The sequence below is a fragment of the Microcaecilia unicolor genome, chromosome 3, assembly GCF_901765095.1.
Source record: "Microcaecilia unicolor chromosome 3, aMicUni1.1, whole genome shotgun sequence".
In the NCBI taxonomy this organism is placed as follows: domain Eukaryota; kingdom Metazoa; phylum Chordata; class Amphibia; order Gymnophiona; family Siphonopidae; genus Microcaecilia; species Microcaecilia unicolor.
The window spans coordinates 319,374,237-319,396,097 of NC_044033.1; the positions used below are offsets into that span (position 1 = coordinate 319,374,237).

General features: G+C 46.0%; 1 protein-coding gene across 1 annotated transcript in view; it reads right to left on the reverse strand.

Moving 5' to 3' along the window:
• LOC115466828 (sperm acrosome-associated protein 5-like) overlaps window positions 1-20,114 on the reverse strand; it is a 34,470-nt gene extending 14,356 nt beyond the window's left edge. The window contains exons 1-3 of the mRNA XM_030198374.1: window positions 19,946-20,114; window positions 7,689-7,841; window positions 2,562-2,637 (exon numbers count right to left, since the gene is read on the reverse strand). Of these exons, the coding sequence (XP_030054234.1) occupies window positions 2,562-2,637; window positions 7,689-7,841; window positions 19,946-19,988 (272 nt within the window). The 5' untranslated portion in view covers window positions 19,989-20,114. The remainder of the gene's footprint in view (window positions 1-2,561; window positions 2,638-7,688; window positions 7,842-19,945) is intronic.
• Window positions 20,115-21,861: the final 1,747 nt, after the last annotated feature.

Genomic DNA, 21,861 nt, shown 5'->3' on the forward strand with positions numbered 1-21,861 from the left:
TCTCTCTCCCCAATCCTTCCCTCTGTTGTTTTCCCTCTTTCTCTCTTTCCCCAATCCTTCCCTCTTTCTCTCTCTCCCCCAATCCTTCCCTCTGTTGGTTTCCCTCTTTCTCTCTCTCCCCAATCCTTCCCTCTGTTGTTTTCCCTCTTTCTCTCTTTCCCCAATCCTTCCCTCTTTCTCTCTCTCCCCCAATCCTTCCCTCTGTTGGTTTCCCTCTTTCTCTCTCTCCCCAATCCTTCCCTCTTTCTCTCTCTCCCCCAATCCTTCCCTCTGTTGGTTTCCCTCTTTCTCTCTTTCCCCAATCCTTCCCTCTTTCTCTCTCTCCCCCAATCCTTCCCTCTGTTGGTTTCCCTCTTTCTCTCTCTCCCCAATCCTTCCCTCTTTCTCTCTCTCCCCCAATCCTTCCCTCTGTTGGTTTCCCTCTTTCTCTCTCTCCCCAATCCTTCCCTCTTTCTCTCTCTCCCCCAATCCTTCCCTCTGTTGTTTTCCCTCTTTCTCTCTCTCCCCCAATCCTTCCCTCTGTTGTTTTCCCTCTTTCTCTCTTTCCCCAATCCTTCCCTCTTTCTCTCTCTCCCCCAATCCTTCCCTCTGTTGGTTTCCCTCTTTCTCTCTCTCCCCAATCCTTCCCTCTGTTGTTTTCCCTCTCTCTCTCTCTCTCCCCAATCCTTCCCTCTGTTGTTTCCTCTCTCCCAAATCCTTCCCTCTGTTGTTTTCCCTCTTTCCCCAATCCTTCCCTCTGTTGGTTTCCCTCTTTCTCTCTCTCCCCAATCCTTCCCTCTGTTGGATTCCCTCTCCCTGCCAAGTTTGGCGCGAACGGCGCGAAGACGCGACGCACGCGGCACCAACCCCTATTTCCGGCCGCTGCTGCTTCTCCTGTTGTTGAGCAGCAGCGGCCGCTACACAAAGAAAAAGAAGATTAAAAAAAATTTGAAACCTGGCTGAAACGCGGCACCCCGGCACTGTAGACAGCCATTAGGCATTGGCTGTTGCCCTGCAACCGCTCCTCCTCTTGCCTCTACGTCACTGCCCCTGGAGGAAGACCCCGGAGGAGCGAAGTGACGTAGAGGCAAAAGGAGGAGCGGCTGCGGGGCAACAGCCAATGCCTAATGGCTGTCTACAGTGCCGGGGTGCCGCGTTTCAGCCAGGTTTCAATTTTTAAAAAAATCTTTTTCTTTGTGTAGCGGCCGCTGCTGCTCAACAGGAAAAGCAGCAGCGGCCGGAAATGGGGGCTGGCACTGCGTGCGGGACATGGACTCATGGGGCGGGGGGGGGGGGGGGAGCAAAAAAAAAAGGTGCCGGTACGCCGTACCGTTGCGTACCGGCACAAAAAAAGCACTGGAAATAACTATACACAGGAAGTCAAATACGTTAGCGTTTAACTTTAAAAAAGGAGACTATGATAAAATGAGAAGAACGGTTAAAAAAAAACATAGGGGGGCAACTGAGAGGGTAAAAACTGTACATTTCTAAAGCGCTGCTCGGGTTACGCAGCACTGTACAATTTAACAAAGAAGGACAGTCCCTGCTCAAAGGAGCTTACAATCTAAAGGACAAAAAAGTGCAGTCAATCAAATTGGGGCAGACTAGATTTCCTGAATGGAGGTATAATGCTTAGGTGCCGAAGGCGAGATTGAAGAGGTGGGCTTTGAGCAAGGATTTGAAGATGGGCAGGGAGGGGGCTTGGCGAATGGGTTCAGGGAGTTTATTCCAAGCATAGGGTGAAGCGAGGCAGAAAGGGCGGAGCCTGGAGTTGGCGGTGGTGGAGAAGGGTACTGAGAGGAGGGATTTGTCCTGTGAGCGGAGGTTACGGGTAGGAGTGTAAGGGGAGATGAGGTTAGAGAGGTATTGAGGGGCTGCAGATCGCGTGCATTTGTAGGTTAGTAGGAGAAGCTTGAATTGTATGTGGTACCTGATCGGGAGCCAGTGAAGAGACTTGAGGAGAGGGGTGATATGGGCATATCGGTCACGGCGGAAGATAAGACACGCTGCAGAGTTCTTAATGGATTGAAGGGGGGATAGATGGTTAAGTGGGAGGCCGGTGAGCAGTAGGTTGCAGTAGTCAAGGCGAGAGGTAATGAGATATATGCAGAAAAGGAGAGGGAGGAGTCGAAGATGACCCCGAGGTTGCGGGCAGATGAGACAAGGAGTATGAGGGGTTGTTGACTCAAATTGAGAGTGGAGGGGAGAGGAGAGGAGAAGTGGGTTTGGGTGGAAAGACAATGAGCTCAGTTTTGGCCATGTTCAGTTTCAGGTGGCGGTTGGACATCCAGGCAGCAATGTCAGATAGGCAGGCCGATACTTTGGGGGGCATACGATGAAACTACAGTGTGGTAAATTTAAAACAAATCGGAGAAAATGTTTGTATGTTTGAGAAGTCTGGGAGGTGCCCTTGGCCTGGATTGGCCACTGTCGTGGACAGGATGCTGGGCTCGATGGACCCTTGCGCTTTTCCCAGTGTGGCATTACTTATGTACTTATTTTACCTGTGTAAAAGATATTCAAGTCTTTGAAAATTTACCCCACAGTCTATTTAGATGTGAATTATGAATAAAGTCCCTTACCATTCGTCCATGCCATTCTGAAAAATTATCGTTTTAACACAATCCATATCATCAAATATATTCTCATCCGTTAGGTCTGAAAAATAGAAAGAGATTGAACATGGATTAAACTGTTGCATTATGTTATAAACGTAGATCTCCATTTATATTATAAATAAAATATTTCACATTTGTGAAAAATTTAGACCAGTATTTATGGAGGGGCATAATCGAACGGGGCACCCGAGTTTTCCTGAGGGTGTCCTTGCAGTTCGTCCCCGCGAAGGGGCGGGGAAACCTGTATTATTGAAACAAGATGGGCAGCCATATTTTGTTTCGATAATATGGTCGGGGACGCCCAAATCTCAACATTTAGGTCGACCTTAGAGATGATCATCCCTAGAGATGGTCGTTCCCGATTTTCGGCGATAATGGAAACCGAGGATGCCCATCTCAGAAACGACCAAATCCAAGCCCTTTGGTTGTGGGAGGAGCCAGCATTCATAGTGCACTGGTCCCCCTGACATGCCAGGACACCAATCGGGCACCCTAGGGGGCACTGCAGTGGACTTCAGAAAAAGCTCCAAGGTGCACAGCTCCCTTACCTTGTGTGCTGAGCCCCCCCACCCCCCCCAAACCCACTCCCCACAACTGTACACCACTACCATAGCCCTTAGGGATGAAGGGGGCACCTAGATGTGGGTACAGTGGGTTTGTGGTGGGTTTTGGAGGGCTCACATTTACCACCACAAGTTTAACAAGTAGGGGGGATGGGCCAGGGTCCGCCTGCCTGAAGTGCACTGCATTACCCACTAAAACTGCTCCAGGGATCTGCATACTGCTGTCAGGGAGCTGGGTATGACATTTGAGGTTGGCATAGAGGCTGGAAAAAATATTTAAAAAATTTTTTTTAGGGTGGGAAGGGGTTAGTGACCACTGGGGGAGTAGGGGGAGGTCATCCCCGATTCCCTCTGATGGTCATCTGGACATTTGTGGCACATTTTTGTGGCTTGGTCGTAAAAAATAGGACCAAGTAAAGCCGGCCAAGTGTTCATTAGGGATGCCCTTCTTTTTTCTGTTATCGGCCGAGAACGCCTTTGAGCAGGGACTGTCTCTCTTTGTTAAATTGTACAGCGCTGCGTAACCCTAGTAGTAGTAGTAGTGTTAAGCACGCCCCAGTCCCGCCTTCGCTATGCTTCCGACACGCCCTCGGGAACTTTGGTCGTCCCCGCGACGGAAAGCAGTTGAGGGCACCCAAAATCGGCTTTTGATTATGCCAATTTGGGCGACCCTGGGAGAAGGACACCCATCTCCCAATTTGTGTCAAAAGATGGACGCCCTTCTCTTTCGAAATGAGCCCAAGAGTAACTTATATGTTTAGCTGCAAGTACAAAACATACAAGTAGCCTATCTGTGAATTTGCAATAACACCACATGGAATTCTTGCTAATCACTTTGGCACTATCTGGAACGAGGGCATGGAAAGGCTGTGTCAACATGGACATAGTTTGGGGGGCGAGGGGGGCATTGCCCCTCCAAACACTACTGGATGGAGTGCCTCCATCTCCACCTCCCACGTGGTCCAGCATCTAAACCTGTCTCTCCCTTTTTCCCCATTGAGCATCACCCTTACTGGAACCCCCAGCATCTCCCTCAGCCTCTCAAGCCCCCTCCCCCTATGTATATTTTAAAAGGTTTTTTATGAATGGAGTTCTGGCTGGTAGCAAGCAGAAATGTATATGTGTTGCTCGTGCCATTCTCACAGCCTTCACTCTGACACAACTTCCTGTTTCTGCATAGGCAGGAATTGCCAGAGTGAAAACTGTGGGGAGGGCACAAGCAGCATATATGTATTATTGCTAATGGCTGGCTGCCACTCCAAATATTATAAAAAAGAAACACTGGGGGAAGAGGCTTGAGAGGTCAAGGGAGATTACCAGATAAGAGAAATGGGGGAAAAAAGTTGAAGCAGAAGGACTGATATTAGAAAGAGATGAAGGGAAGAAGATGGAGGATAGATGAAACAGAAAATGGATGTGAGATCCTGGAGAAGAACTTAAGCAAAAACAAGAGGAAGTGGTGAAGAGAGACCAAGATCAACCTATTTGGGAAAATAAAATGTTCAGACAAAGGTTCAAAATATTTTTAATTTTTCGCTGCCACTGGAAGCCCAAATAATTTTTAAACTCTGTTTTTGTTTAATGCTTCAAAGTTTGGCACTAGACTAAGGGGAACTTTTACAATGCCACAGTAGAGCTACTGCTGCATTGTCGTGTGCCAAATCAGGACTACCGCCAGCTACCGCAGAAGCCGGCAGTAGCTCCCAACCCCAGCGTGCACCATTTCTGGTGTGACAAAAGTATTTTTTATTTTTGTAGTGTTGGGGCTTACCTGGCAGTAATCGGGCAGCGCTGCATGGTGCCCAGTTACCACATCGTTAGCGTGGGAGCCCTTACTGTCCCCATAGAGAGTTCAGACATTTAAATGCAAAATAGGGGCCATGCACATGTGGAGCAGCTCAGTAAGTTTAGATGGCAAAAGAGTCTAGGTGGGGCAGAGAGAGGGAGTGCTCGGGGGGGGGGGGGGGAGCTTCAATACAGATATGAATTCCCTATTTCATGTAGGGAATTCAGGTTTGTATTGAGAAACATAATAGATGTTGGTATTTATAGCTGCCCAGAGGCATGTCTAAGTGCCTGCAGTAGGTGCATGTATAAATATCAAAGTCTAGGCATTCCCCTCGTGTCAACTATTGCCCTGATCAAACCCCAACCTTCATGCCTGCTTTTTCCCAGTTTGACCCTGTGTTCCCTCCCAGATCCAACCCCATAGCGCAGACAACCCCTTGATCCATATGCCCCATGGTAGACCCTCCCCACCCCTGTTTCAGGCCCTCCACAAAAGTAGACAACTCTCTCTGTTTCAAGCCCTCATTTCAGCACCCTCCCCCCTGCAGTGAAAGCCCCAGTGCATGGGCAACAGCCCAACATATGACAGCCTCCTCCCAGGTTCAATTTGCCATCCCTCTCCCAGGAGCCACTTTCATAAATACAGCCCCCCCAACCAACTCCCCAGGTTTGGTAGTGTCTATGGGGTAGGAGAGATGCCCACTCACTTCTGCCTCATGTTTCTGGCCATCCAAAACGGCCACAAAGACCTCTAGCAATAGTATCATGGTATTACTGCTAGAGGTCAAGCCTCCATATCTAGGTAAATAGGAAATCTGAACCATGTGGTTCTGGACTTATTTTACAAGGGGCTCTACATTTAGCACAGTCTCTTGTAAAATAGTAGGGGAATTCCCCACGTCTTGACTTGGACTTGTGAACTCCTCTGTACTTTCAACCTAAAATCTGCCTGTTAATATTCCTTCTTATAATTTTAATTTCAAAATTGTTATGATTTTGTGGGTATTTATGTGTTGTTAATTTAAATTATTTTGTGATGTACTGTGCCTTGAACTGATTTGAAAAGGTGGGTTATAAAATTGTTAAATGAATTGAAATATATCAAATCAGTGGTAGCTAAAATGAACCCTGAATTATTCTTTCATTAAGGAAAAAATACCAATTAAAGGAATGTTCACATTTGTTGAGTAATAAAATTCTGTGGACAGCATGTTTACTGATACTAAGGGGACCTTTTTCTAAGCAGTGCTAAAAGGGGCCCTGATTTAGTGGTGGTGGCCGTTTTTACCAAGCACAGGACCCCTTTTTACCATAGCATGTAAAAAGGGTAAAAAAAAAAAGATGGTCGTGCAGTAAGTTTGCATTTACCACATGGCCTTGCGGGGGGAGCATTTACCGCCACTCATTGAGGTGGTGATAAGGTCTTCCATGCTACTACGGCAGTAACCGGGCAGTGCACGACACTGCCCGATTACCGCCAACTAATCCCCTGTGGAAATAGTTTTGAAATATTTCCGCTAGCACCAGAAATGCTACAAGCTGGGGGCATAACTACCACTGCGTAGTAATTCCAGAGTTGCTCATGATAAGCCCTAAGGGGCTCTTTTATCACCCAGCAAATCGGCCCTACCTCCAGTAGTTCCAAGCCTGCCATGCACCATTTCCAGCGCTAGAAAATATTTTCTATTCTGCCAGTGTCGTTATGCTCATATTAGCCCTCTTCTCAAGTCACTTCACTGGCTTCCTATCCGTTTCTGCATACAGTTCAAACTCCTCTTATTGACCTATAAGTGCATTCACTCTGCAGCTCCTCAGTACTGCTCCACTCTCATCTCTCCCTATATTCCTCCCCTGGAACTCTGTTCACTGGGTAAATCTCTCTTATCTGCACCCTTCTCCTCCACTGCTAACTCCAGACTCCTTTCCTTTTATCTTGCTGCACCATGTGCCTGGAATAGACTTCCTGAGCCGGTACGTCAAGCTCCATCTCTGACCGTCTTCAAATCTAAGCTAAAAGCCCACCTTTTTGATGTTGCTTTTAACTCCTAACCCGTATTCACTTTGTTCAGAACCCTTATTTTATCATCCTTACTTTAATATTCCCTTATCTCTTGTTTGTCCTGTTTGTCTGTCCTAATTAGCTTGTAAGCTCTGTCAAGCAGGGACTGTCTCTTTATGTTCAAGTGTACAGTGCTGTGTACGTCTAGTGGTGCTATAGAAATGATAAGTAGTAGTAGTCTATCTTCTAGCACCAGTGGGTGGGGAGTGGGCATGCCCAGCGGTAACTGCGCAGTGCTGCACGCTGCCCGATTACCACCAGGTTACCAAGGGAGCCCTCACTGCCCCTTAAATAAGAGGTGATAAGGGCCCCAGCTGTAAATGCCTGTGCCACAATTTTTAATTACTACACAGCCATTTATTGCTCCTTAAAAAAAAAAAACATTTACCAAACAGCGATAAAAGGAGACTTTGGCACATGGCAATCCCATGCACAGATGCCACCACAAGTCACCTTTCACCACCATTTGGTCAAAGGACCCCTAAGGTTCGGGCTTTGTTTTCTCTCTTTGAACCAGAATTTCTAATCAGTACCTTATTGTATAGAGTGCTGTCTCAGTGAGTTTAGTTCACTTCAAAACATTATAGCTATGGTTTGGTATCTAATAGCCAAAGTAAAACAGCATTGGTTTTAATATTTCCTGCCACACGTAAAAATATAGAAAAATTACAGTTTGAATACCAGAGCATGGAATGCCACAGGGGTTGTTGTCTCCTTCGTACTCGTTGCACCAACAGTTTCTTATCCCAAATATTCCATATTCAGTTATTCCATATTCAGTTGAATGCTGGTATGATGTGTCATAGAAAGTTTTATAGTATGCTAGGCAAGCATCTGTGAAAAAACAAGTGAAAAGCATTTTGAGCAGAGGTCTATCAACCATATTGACCCAATAAAGACCTAGATTCTTTGTAAATTGTGATACTTCTATGAGTGCACTATCAGATTTATCTAAAGATGTATATAATCACAAACTTCCAGGATCATCAGATGTTTGATATTCAGCTTCTTGTGATAAGGCCGTGCTGTAAAATGCACCAGTTATGTAACGGAGAGAACTATTGGCATCCTCAAAACAAGGGTGTAGCCAACACTGGATTTTGAGGGTGTTGCCCAGGGATGGACTGGGGAGGCAACACATTTCCTCCCCCCCTGCTGCCACCGTCGGTGCTGCTACTGCCACAACATTAATCCTACCTTCACTGGCGGAGATGCCCAATCTCCAACAGCGGACAAAATTTGCTACCCAAACTGCATCAGCAGGAAGAAGTCACGGCTATCAGCACTCTTCATTCATGCTCAGTTTGTGCATGAACTGAGCATGTGCAAACAGTGGTGTACCTAGCATACTTGACACCAGGGGCTGACCTTTTTTTAACACCCCCTCCCCAATGAAAAAATTATTTTTAGCAATAATCATGAAATGAGATAAATGGTCAGAAAAGAAATAGTAAAAAGTAAAGGATTAATACTTTTTAATTACATTAATGTATTTTGTGAAAAAAGATGTGAAAAACCTACATATTGGTCTGTTACAGTAACGAAAAACAACATTATAGTTTCTGTTTTCGAGCCTTAACTTCTGCAAATTTGTCAATGACTTCATCAAAATTGATCTCCTTTGCATATTCATGTTCAATGGACAGTATAGCCAGATTTGTCAATCTATCTTCACTCATAGTTGATCGAAGAACACTTTTTATTAATACAACTTTAATTACCTAAGATTTCAACAATAATTGTTAATTAGTGGTGATCTGACAGTATAAAACTCTGTTGACTGACCCTTGGCCTTGCCTAATATGACCCATAATAACAGTAAAAAGGAAGGATTAGACCACCACACCCCTCTAGTAATCAAAGAAACCAGCCAAAACTCCCAAAAGATCATGAGAAAAAGGATACATGGTGGAAAAACTGAAAATAAAACTCACTCAACTGATGTTTTCAGAATTGGTGTGGGGGCATTGGAACATAGCCGCTGAGAGGGGGGGTAAGGGAGACAAAATTCCCCGGGCCCGGTGCCACAGTGTCACGTCTGTGACCACTCTCAGACTTACCTTGTTCCTGGGGGTCAGCTGCCTAGCTGGCTCCTGCTTCTTCTGTTGTCCTTTCTGAGCTAGCTCTGGCTCTCTGTGCTGGCTGCATCCAGCAGCATGACACTAATTGCTTCACTATACTGCACCTGTGGGTGTTGCCTGGGCTAGCTCTTTCTCTCTCTGTGTGTGCTGGCTGCTTCCAGCATGACTCTAATTGCTTCACTACACTACACCTGGGTGTGGGAAGCCTCTCTGTGTTTCACTGTGCTTTCTGCCTGCTCGGTGGTTTGTGCCTGAGCAGCCTCCATAGTTACTTAGAGATTGCTGCAGCTGTGCCTCTGGTGTTGAAGGGCTTTATTAAGCACTTAGAGACTGCAGCCTTTGCATCGTCTAAGGTCCCTGGTATGTTAGAGTGCTCCATGCACTGCTACATTGTCCAGTTCAGTGTGAGTTCCTAGCGTATGACTAGTTAGCTTGGGCACAGCTTTGCTTGTTAGCCTGTGTACAGCTTTACTAGTTCTCCTGTGTTTGCTCAGTGTGAGTTCCTAGCGTATGACTAGCTAGCTTGGGCACAGCTTTGCTTGTTAGCCTGTGTACAGCGTTTCTAGTTCTCCTGTGTTTAGCTTCCTGGTTTTCCCGTGTGTGTTTTCTTTTGCTTCTGGAGCTTCAGCCCTAGTTCTGTCTGTTGCCAGTACTCCTTGTTACCGGAGCTCTAGCCATAGTCTTGCTCCTTGACCTGACCATTGCCTGAATCCAACTACTCTCTGCCCACTGTCTGACCTGCCTACTGCCTGGACCCGAATATTCTCTGCCTGTGGTCAGTCCTGACTATTGCTGGAACCCGGACATTCCCTGCCTGCCTTGCTTTTGCCTAGGTGCCTGGGGGCACTTCTGTATCCTGACTCCTGTTGTTCCTGCCTGCTAGTTCCAGTACCGATTTTCCTGTAAGCCCTGCCGGCCGCCCGAACCTGAGGGCTCAACCCTCGGGGAACGGTGGCTAAGCGTAGGTGAAGCCTAGGTCCAGTGTGTTCCTGTCCAGCAGGTTCCGGTCCCGTGGGTTCCAGTCCAGTGTACTCCACTCCAGTGTGTTCCAGTCCAGCGGGCTCCACGCCAGTGCACACCCTTTCCGGTGCGTTCCAGTCCTGTGTATTCCTGTGCAGAACTCCAGTCCAGTCTTGCCTCGTCCCTACCTTGAAGGTGACCTTGCCTGCCACTGCCGCTCCACGGTAGTGGCCCAAGGACTCACAAACCCAGTGTTCCCGGGGTAGCTGCAATTGTCTGTGGGTTTCTTGTATATGGATGTTTGTATATAGCCATCGCTGGCTGAGACTGTGGTGTCCAAAAAATTTACTTTTTCTGGGAAGTAGTCAATTTTGAATCTGATTGTAGGATGGTATGTATTGAAGGAATTGTAAAATTGTTTCAGAGTTTCTTCCCCCTCAGTCCAAATCATAAAAATGTATTAAGTTATGTCCAATAAAAAAGGTATCATCTTATTTTTTTTCCATGTTTTATTTTGTTTTATTTCTATTGATTACCTTTAAAAGTGGACTAACATGGCTACCACACCTCTCTACTCAGTCATAGGCATAAAATCTCATTCAGGAGTCGCCACTGGGGAAGAAAAGAATGTAAGAACCCTAGGAGCCCCCAAATCTCCTGTATTCCCAATTGGGCGGGTTCCCTCAACCGGCTGCGGGAGATTTTCGACGGCTGCGGGCTGCAGGAAATAGGGCGGCATTTTTGTGGCTGCGGTGCGGGTTTGAGCGCTTTTCCCGTGGGGCTTCTATTGGTCCAATTTGGTCCAATGAAGCCCCGCAGAGGCGGGGTTAATGTTGGAGGCGGGGTTGATGACGTCAGAGGCAGGGTTAATGACGTCGGAGGCGACGTCGAAGGCGGGGTTAATGACATCGGAGATGATGTCGGAGGCGGGGTTAATGACGTCAGAGGCGATGTTGGAGGCGGGGTTAATGACGTCGGAGGCAGGGTTAATGATGTCGGAGGTGGGGTGTGGTTTTGGGCTGGTTTTGGGGGCAGGGGGAAATATTTTCAATCTGGCAACACTGGTCAGTTTGTAGCATAGAAAACGCCCTGAGAGAGACATAGCACAGCCCAACTGTTGTGAGCACAGAACGAATGCTGAGCTAGAACTGAGGATCACTTCTTAAGGTATTTCCTAGAATGTTTCCCTGGAAAGTTTGGACATTAATCTCCAGATTCTACATATGTTGCCCAAATTTGGCTGTGGATCCCAGATTTGTGTGTAAACTAGTCAACTAAGAGCTAACAATGAATTATCGGAGTTAACAAACACTTAATTGGCAGTAATTAGGAGTTGCACGCAGATCTGCCCTATGCCCTATTCTAAAACAGGCACACCTAAATTTCATACCATGCAACTCAAAAGGGGGCATGGCCATGGAAGAAGTATGGGGGCATTCCGGACCCTTCAAATTTTCCTGCCGGCCGTCCGACAATCCAGAAACCACCAGAGAATCCTCCCTCCCTCCACTCCACCCCCCACAGTTCAGTTGGGCACAGGCATTTACACCAGCTCATTACAGCACCTATCTTTTGGCACCATTTACTGGATCTGGCCTCTAGTATTGAGGAAGATGAACTGAGAGAGCCCAGATTGGAGTTTCAAAGGATTCAGTAAATGGTGCCCAAATATGAGCGCTCTTTATGGAATAGCATCGGGTACCGAATTCCACGCCCAACTTTGGATGCCAGGACTTACATCAGGTGTAAATCCTGGTACGTAAGATGGGCATCCATCAACACTATAGTACTATGTGCAGTTTTCTTGAATGCCTCCAAGCTGCCAACACCCCTCCCATGGGAGTGCCTCCTTTGCAGTTGCACGTGAATACACTTAGATGCTATCCTATAACTGGGCATAACCAATCTGCTGTTTCATCCCCATTTTGGCCCCTTGCATCTGTTAGAAAGCGTTTCCATGCTGAAAGTTGGGTGTGAAATTAGAATTCCCCTGTGTGTGCTTTTTGAAATAAAAGGGGAACATTGGGATTGCTTTATTGTTGCCTACCCAAGGAAGGTGGGAGGGTTTTTTGAAGTAAAGGATTGGGTGAAGCCTTCTTCTTTGCTCTTCTATATGCCCCAGAGAAGCAAAGTCTAGTAAGGGGCAGCAGCCATTAGAAAGACCTGGAAATTGAAACCTGCTAGATGTTATGCTGAAAGAAGAAAAAGAAGTAGCCTGATGTTTTGGTGTAATGTGATAGCAACCCTGGTAGAAGAAGGGAACCAGGAAAGTGAAGTCAGCCCTAAGGGGCACGGACACTCGCTTTTGAATGCTGCAAAGGATAAGCAGAGAAAGCACTCAGTTATAACTGGGCATGACAAGCTTCCCTTTTGTGTTACTGGTTTTAAAAATGTGGTCAGGAGCACCTAAGTAACAGAGGTGGAGAACTCCTCTGTAGCCATTGACTGTCACATAAATGTCCTTTGCCTTGGAGTTTTTTTATGAACTATGCTTAAAGCCCTTGCTATGCCTTTGGAAGATTTGTACCTCCGTTAGAGTGAGAAACTGGAAGTGAAGGAGAGCCACCTCTTCTACCTTGGACTTCATCCTGAGATATAACCCCGCTCAAGTCTGTCTGCAGGGGGCAACAATGTGCAAATTTAGATGCACAATAATCCAGAATCTCAGGGATAGTGGTGATATTCAGCCACTATAGATAAGCAGCTTTTTGCAGTCCTAAATTAAAGCAGTTAGCCAGGTACTCTAGATTTTGAAAAAGATGGACAGTTATTCATAGTTTTGTTGCCAGCTGAAGATCTGTTTTTTTTTTTGTTCTCCAGTTTGGTGAGGGTCAAACCTATAACAAGGCACCTAATAGGAGCTTGTTATATACAGGAAAGTAGGCACCTTCTTATGGAATACTCATAGTGCTCAAGCCTAAGTGCTGGAGAACATATTTATCTTATAATGGTGTATGCATAAATATCAGTCTTGCTATGCTCCGCACACAGTCCATCCACAAGTCCACCCACTTGGTACATATGCACTATGCAAGATAGATGCATATTTACAGAGTAGCAGTTAGGCAGAATATTAGCTTATATGTGTGAATATGTTAGTATTCTAAACATTCACAAATCACCTAAAGAGGAGGGAAGTAAATCAAATAACTACAAAATCCCACATCACTAAGGGGCCCTTTTACAGAGTGGCGGTAAGCCCAAAGTAGGCTTAACACCCGATCTTTCTTGGCTACCGCTGGCCCAATGTGGCTGCCGGTGGTAGTCCTGCCCTGAGCGTGTGCCATTTCCGGGGGAAAAAGAAAACCTCTGGAAATAGCTTGTGTGGCGGTAACCCGGCGGTAATCGGGCATCACTGTGCGCTGCCTGGTTACCACTAGGTTAGCACCAAAGCCCTTATCACCACCTCAGTGGGTGGGTTATCTCACCGCATGGCCATTTTTTTTGGGGGGGGGGTTTACAGGCTGTGGGAAAAAGGGTCCTGGCGCACGGGAAAAACTGCCCCCACCGCCAGCACAGGCCCTTTATCCCACAGCTTAGTAAAGGACCCCTAAATTTGTGTTCAGTATTTTAAATAGGCAAGAAAAAATTATTATTATCTCAATAACTGGGAAGGAAAAATCCTCAGATATATATGTTTTCAAGAAACTCTTTTCATCAATCACTGGCTTAAAGAAACCTTCCTTTTTTATTTATGTAGACATATTCAAATAGCCTCAAAGCTTATTATAACATCCAGCTACTTAGCTTACATAGATGCATAGGTCTCCCTGACATTGGTCACCGTTTCGCAATGCCAAACTGTAGCCTCAGAGGATAATGGACCTTCTTAAGAATGTGTTCTCTCGCTCATTTCAGCCTTACTGAGCACTTTTCAAACATTTACACACACACACTTACCCCGCCCTAGATTCTATATATCGTGCCTAGATTTCCATGCAGGACTCGCTATGCCCATTCTATAACGTGGTGCATGTAAATTCTAATGCATGTTGTCAAAAAGGGGGTGTGCCATGGGCGAAGAATGGGCAGGTCTTGGGTGTTCCAAAATTTTACACACATGGCTATAGACTATATCTGCTCTGTGACTAACTTAGGTGCCTGTATTCAGACCAGGTTTTACTTGGAGTGATTCCCAATATAGGATCAGGCGACCCTCAGGGGGAGGAATGCTGACTTCGGCCTAACCCCTGGTAAGCCTTTCCTCAGCTGAGAGGTGCCCAGCTCTACCACCAGCTGCCTTTCAGGTGATGTGGAGGACTTGCAGCTCATCTGCATATCCTTACAGCCTTCTCCGGGGTGACACCCAGGTCCACTCAGGGTAGGGTTACCATATGGCTCCAGAAAAAGGAGGACGGATTGAGCCAGCTGGGTTTTACTTCCAATGCTTTCAATGGAAGTAATTGAGCCAGCTGGGTTTTACTTCCATTGCTTTCAAGCAATGGAAGTAAAACCCGGCTGGCTCAATCCATCCTCCTTTTTCTGGAGCCATATGGTAACCCTAACTCAGGGCCTCCGCTCTAGGTGCCCAGCGCTCCCACCAGGTGCTGTGGAGGACTTGCAGCCCTTCTGCATTTCCTCACAGCTGTATCCGGGGTGACTCCAGGTCCACCCCGATCTTCCCAGGGCCCTCGCTCCAAGTGCACAGAGTTTCCAGGTGCTTTTTGGCTAGGATCAGGCGACCCTCAGGGGGAGGAATGCTGGCTTCGGCCTAATCCCTGGTAAGCCTTTCCTCAGCTGAGAGGTGCCCAGCTCTACCACCGGCTGCCTTTCAGGTGCTGTGGAGGACTTGCAGCTCATCTGCATATCCTTACAGCCTTCTCCGGGGTGACACCCAGGTCCACTCCGATCCACTCAGGGCCTCCGCTCTAGGTGCCGCGCGGCATTTTTCTCTTTACATCTAATCTTCTTCCCAGTTGCTAAAGTACCTCAGTCATTTATGGCCCCTATTCACATTCTCTTCCTAGCCCTGTCCCTTCCTAATCTTTTCCCTCACCCCCTACCTCTCTCCACTACAGGAACTCACTGCCCATCCATCAACTTCATCACCTCACTTTCTCTCCTACCCTCTTCCTCCCTCTTAGCTTTTAATCTCCGTCTCTTTCTTCCCTCCATTTTGCCTTCCCCATGCCACCTAAATATCTCTCGCCTTCGATGCCTTCGTGGCCACACCTCTCCTACTCTCCTCCGCTCTCTTTTACTCCTTCTCTTACTCTCAGCCGGTGACATCAATCCCAATCCTGGCCCTCCTCACCAACTATTATCCCAACTCTATAGATCTCACCGCGACCTCTCTAACTTCATCTCTATTCCTCTACTCCCCTCCTCTTCTCTGCCCTTCTCTTGCGCCCTATGGAATGCCCGCTCTATCTGTAACAAACTCTCCTATATCCAGGACCTCTTTATCTCGCGTCACCTCCATCTGCTCGCAATAACAGAAACCTGGCTCTGCCCTGATGACTCTGCTTCAGTCGCAGCCCTCTGCCATGGCGGTTATCTTTTTTCACATACTCCTCACCCTGCTGGTCGCAGGGGCGGTGTTGGACTACTTCTTTCTCCCTCCTCCAGATTTCAACCCCTTCTTCCACCTCAATCTCACTGTTTTTCCTCCTTAGAAGTCCACTCTATCCGCCTTTTCTCTCCTCTGCCTCTTCGAATAGCGGTCATTTATCGTCCCCCTGATAAGTCCCTTTCATCCTTTCTCAGTGACTTTGATGCCTGGCTTGCCTTCTTCCATGATCCTTCCTCCCCCTCTCTCATCCTTGGTGACTTTAATATTCCTGCTAATGATCCTTCCAACTCTTATATTTCCAAGTTACTCGCTTTAACATCCTCCTTTAATCTCCAACTATGCTCCACCTCCCCCACTCATCAAAATGGTCACTGTCTTGATCTCATCTTCTCCTCCAACTGTTCACCCTCTAGTTTCCTTGCCTCTGATCACCATCTTATAACTTTCACACTTAAATCTCCTCCCTCCCAGTCCCGTCCTATCTTATCTAATTTATCTAGGAATCTTCAACAATATTGACCCTTCATCTCTATCCTCCCATGTTTCAAACCTCCTCTCTACTGTGGCACCATCCACGTCTGTCAATGAGGCTGTTTCTTCTTACAACAATACTCTATCCTCTGCCTAAGACACTCTTGCACCTTTGATGACCCGCACTATAAGGCGTACAAAACCCCAACCTTGGCTGACTTCTAACAACCGCTACCTATGTTCCTGTACCCGCTCTGCCGAATGCCTCTGGCGGAAATCTCAGGCCCTTGCTGATTTCTTACACTTTAAGTTCATGCTGACCTCCTTCCAATCTGCTCTTTTACATGCCAAACAGGATTATTATATCCAACTGACCAACTCTCTTGGCTCTAACCCTCGACTTCTCTTTACCACATTGAACTCTCTCCTCAAGGTGCCCCCTCCCCCAACTCCCCCTTCATTATCTCCTCAGACCCTTGCTGAATTCTTTCACGACAAGGTTCAAAAGATAAACCTTGAATTCTCTACCTCGCCACCTCTCCCTCCATTAGTCCGTTCCCTTCTCTCTCCTTCCCCTCATTCCTTTTCCTCCTTTCCTGTAGTTACTATAGAGGATACTACACTTCTCCTTTCGTCCTCAAAATGCACCACCTGTTCCTCTGATCCCATTCCCACCCACCTTCTTAATGCCATCTCACCTGCTCTTATTCCTTTTATCTGTCACATTCTCAACCTCTCACTCTCCACTTCAACTGTCCCTACTGCCTTTAAACATGCTGTGGTCATACCTCTCCTTAAGAAGCCTTCACTAGACCCTACTTGTCCCTCTAATTATCGACCCATCTCCCTCCTCCCTTTTCTCTCCAAATTACTTGAGCGTTCTGTTCACCACCGCTGCCTTGATTTTCTCTCCTCACATGCTATTCTTGACCCACTACAATCTGTTTTTCTCCCTCTCCTCTCAACCAAAACTACGCTTACTAAAGTCTCCAATGATCTATTACTGGCTAAATACAGAGGTCTCTATTCCATCCTCATTCTTCTTGATCTTTCCGCTGCTTTTGACACTGTCGATCACAGCATACTCCTCGATACCCTGTCTTCACTTGGATTCCAGGGCTCTGTCCTTTCCTGGTTCTCTTCCTACCTCTCCCTCCGTACCTTCAGTGTTCACTCTGGTGGATCCTCTTCTACTTCTATCCCTCTGCCTGTCAGTGTACCTCAGGGTTCTGTTCTTGGTCCCCTCCTCTTTTCTATCTACACTTCTTCCCTTGGTTCATTAATCTCATCCCATGGCTTTTCCTTACTTCTCTATGCTGATGACTCCCAAATCTACCTTTCTACCCCTGATATCTCACCTTGCATCCAAACCAAAGTTTCAGCTTGCTTGTCTGACATTGCTGTCTGGATGTCTCAACGCCACCTGAAATTAAATATGACCAAAATCGAGCTTCTCATTTTCCCCCCCAAACCCACCTCCCCGCTCCCCCCGTTTTCTATTTCTGTTGATGGCTCTCTCATTCTCCCTGTCTCCTCAGCTCGAAACCTTGGGGTCATCTTTGACTCTTCTCTCTCTTTCTCTGCTCATATCCAGCAGATTGCCAAGACCTGTCGTTTCTTTCTTTACAACATCCGTAAAATCCAACCCTTTCTTTCCGAGCACTCTACCAAAACCCTCATCCACATCCTTGTCACCTCTCGTTTAGACTACTGCAATGTGCTTCTTGCTGGCCTCCCACTTAGTCACCTCTCCCCTCTCCAATCGGTTCAAAACTCTGCTGCCCGTCTCGTCTTCCGCCAGGGTCGCTTTACTCATACTACCCCTCTCCTCAAGTCGCTTCACTGGCTCCCTATCCGTTTTCGCATCCTGTTCAAACTTCTTCTACTAACCTATAAATGTACTCACTCTGCTGCTCCCCAGTATCTCTCCACACTCATCCTTCCCTACACCACTTCCCGTGCACTCCGCTCCATGGATAAATCCTTCTTATCTGTTCCCTTCTCCACTACTGCCAACTCCAGACTTCGCGCATTCTGTCTCGCTGCACCCTACGCCTGGAATAAACTTCCTGAGCCCCTACGACTTGCCCCATCCTTGACCACCTTTAAATCTAGACTGAAAGCCCACCTCTTTAACATTGCTTTTGACTCGTAACCATTTGTAACCACTCGCCTCCACCTACCCTCCTCTCCTCCTTCCTGTACACATTAATTGATTTGATTTGCTTACTTTATTTTTTGTCTATTAGATTGTAAGCTCTTTGAGCAGGGACTGTCTTTCTTCTATGATTGTGCAGCGCTGCGTACGCCTTGTAGCGCTATAGAAATGCTAAATAGTAGTAGTAGTTGTGTGGACAGCCGGAAGCGTATTCTACAAACCGCATGGAAAGTTTATAGAATATGCTTAGGCGGAAATGTTTTCCATGGAGTAATTTCAGGTGCCATATATAGAATCTAGCCCTGCATGCTTACACATTAGCACCAGTTTCATAGAATTGCCCCCCCCCCCCCCCCCATAGTGGGTGCTGATGCTTTTTGGGTGCTTTTTAATTTTATTGGAATGTATATTTGTTGTAATGTTTTTATTGCATTATTTTGTTATTTTCCCCCAGATTCTATAAATGTTGCCCAAATTTGGGGGCCCAAAATTGGGGGCAGATCCCAGAGCAGCACCCAACATAATTAGTTTATGAGCTCCAATTATTTCATTATTGGAGCTAACAAGCACTAATTATGATTTGAGCACCAATCTGGCTATGCACTATTCTGTAACATTAGGTGCCTAAATTGGATCACACATAACTTTAAAGGGATTGTGGCTAGGCAAGCTGCATGGGCGGGACAGGGGCACTGCATGTACTGTTATAGGATAGTGGGGATCGCTTTACAACAGGTTTCAGCTGGTGTAAGTCCTTGCACACAGAGCTGAGTGCTCATCCTGAAGCACCCTTTATAGAATAGCGTTGAGCGCCAAATTTTATCAACACTGAATTTATAGAATCTGGCCCTTTATACTTTGAAGATTATGAGGGTCTTTTACTAAGGCACGCTTATGTTTTTTGGCATGCACTAAAATTGTGGGTGCGCTAAACGTTAGAGCCGCCAATGCATTCCTATGGGCGTCTCTAATGTTTAGCACACCCACAATTTTAGCGCGTGCTAAAAACATGAGCACACTTTAGTAAAAGATGCCTTATAATTTTTCTGTTCTATGTTTCTAATTCTTCTTTACTGTTTATGTCCTATTGAGCGAAAGGGCAGATGATAAGTTTTAAAATTAAATTAAATTAAGCTATATAGATAGTGGGTATCATTGCCATAAGTATAATTAGGCTGAATACCCTCACTCCATCCTGGCACTATCCGGATTGTATGGGGACACTTACAGGAATTTTCAGCTAGTGCTTCTGAGAATTACTGGTAGGGAATGTCTATGTTTAACAGTACATAGTTGCTAAACATATAAGTTCCTTTGAATACTGAGTCATTAGTGTATATATGTAAAAGGTTTTGCAAATTAACCTCTATGTGATATAAAAGGAAGATAAAGAAATGTGTACCTTGAGATTTAGAAAGAGGGAAAAGCAGTGGCAAAGAAAGCCAAAAGGAACTTGCAGAGAAAGTGGCACAAGAGAGCAACAATGGCTGGAGAATGAAAGACATATATAAATGAAAGGGAAAAGGACAGAAGTGTGTGTGTGTGTGGTGTGTGTGTGGTGTGTGTGTGGTGTGTGTGTGGTGTGTGTGTGGTGTGTGTGTGGTGTGTGTGTGGTGTGTGTGTGGTGTGTGTGGTGTGTGTGTGGTGTGTGTGTGGTGTGTGTGTGGTGTGTGTGGTGTGTGTGGTGTGTGTGGTGTGTGTGTGTGTGTGTGTGTGTGTGTGTGTGTGTGTGTGTGTGTGTGTGTGTGATACTTACAGTCTTCGGCATAATAGCCCTTACATCCATCCAGACCACCCATTTTGCTGCTGCAATTACATCACAATTGTCTGTGGCTTCACTCTTCAGGTTGCACATACTAATCAGGATGAGAAGAGCAAGTACCTTCATCTTGACAGAAGAGAGTTGGAATATGAAACCATTCAGAGAACTTCTCCTTTTTATAGTGTTGAAGTGCAATAAAATATCTTCTGGGCAGTTTTCTGGACAGCTGTCCTGAAGAAAATTAGGGATAAATTGCATAAATCTTTACATCACATTCACAAAATGAGGTTAGGTATAGTTCTGTATAAACATAAATAATTATTTCCTCCTCTGGAAGGCCTTGATGCATCTCCAGAGTTTGATCAGTGTGAAATATTTATAATTACACAATAGTAGTTTTCATTAAAGGAGATATTCACCTGATGTCTGTAGCACTGACAATGTTATATTGTCTAGACTGAGAAATAATATTTGGCATCCACAGAAGTGTTGGTGGTATCTTGGCAGCCTGTCTCTAGCCCCATACTACAATTTTGTGAAGAAGCAACCAAGTGGCAGAGAAAGAGGAGGTGGTTATAATGGACTTGGCAACAGCAATATGTCCGTAACCATTGCTTGAACGGACTACAAACAAACTCGGAAGGAGTTGAACTTGGACTAATGAGTGGTTTATTCCATCTTCTGCATTATTTGAGAACTTATGTTACGTTATGTAATGTTGGATTGTATTTTGTTGCACTACATGATAGATGATTGAATGCGTGGGATGTGGATGGTGTAGTGATTGTGAGCGTATGTGGGGCCAGTATGTAAGGAGTACTGGGGCTACTTTATGTATTAGTTGGGGTATGTATGTGAAGGAAGGGGGGTAATATCCTCTGATGTTAAGTAAATAAAAGTTATATGGTAATGATATGAATTATTGAGTAAGTAGTGAGTACTTGAGAGATTATTATTAATATATGTACTCTACTAAAATTAGATTTACCCCGAAGTCTAGAGTATTGTAAACCTATCTATGTCAGAAAATAACCAAGAACTGATTCCCCGTGACTATAGGAAATATATCCTGTATCTCACCTTGCCTTCTTCAATATTTTCAGCCTCTCTCTCTGTCCAGATTTAATTCATTCTTACTATCCATTCTTTAATTTCCTTCTTTTCCCTTCATCTACCTATGGCTTTTCATCTTTTTCTCACTCTTGTTCTACCCATGCCCCTTCCTCTTATTCTCCAGTCTTTCTCTACTCCCCTTTTCCATCCAGCAGCTCTCCTCTTTCTCTCCCCATCATTCCAGTCTCCCCTCTTTCTCTCCCCATCCTTCCAATGTCTCCCCTCTTTCTTTCTGCATCCTTCCATCCAGTGTCTCCTCTTTCTCCCTACCCTTCCATCCAGCGTCTTCCCTCTTTCTCTCCCCATCCTTCCATCCATCTACCCTCTCTCCTGATCCTTCCATCTAATGTCTCTCTCCGGCTCCTTCTACCAGTGTCTCTCTATATTACTACTACTTAACATTTCTATAGCGCTACTAGGGTTACTCAGCACTGTACAGTTTAACAAAGAAGGACAGTCCCTGCTCAAAGGAGCTTACAATCTAAAGGACAAAATGTCAAGTTGGGGTAGTCTAGATTTCCTCAATGGAGGTATAATGGTTATGTGCCAAAGGCAACATCGAAGAGGTGGGCTTTGAGTAAGGATCTGAAGATGGGCAGGGAGGGGGCTTGACGTATGGGCTCAGGGAGTTTATTCCAAGCATAGGGTGAGCCGAGGCAGAAAGGGTGGAGCCTGGAGTTGGCGGTGGTGGAGAAGGGTACTGAGAGGAGGGATTTGACCTGTGAGCGGAGATTACGGGTAGGAGCGTTAGGGGAGATGAGGGTAGAGAGGTAGTGAGGGGCTGCAGATCGAGTGCA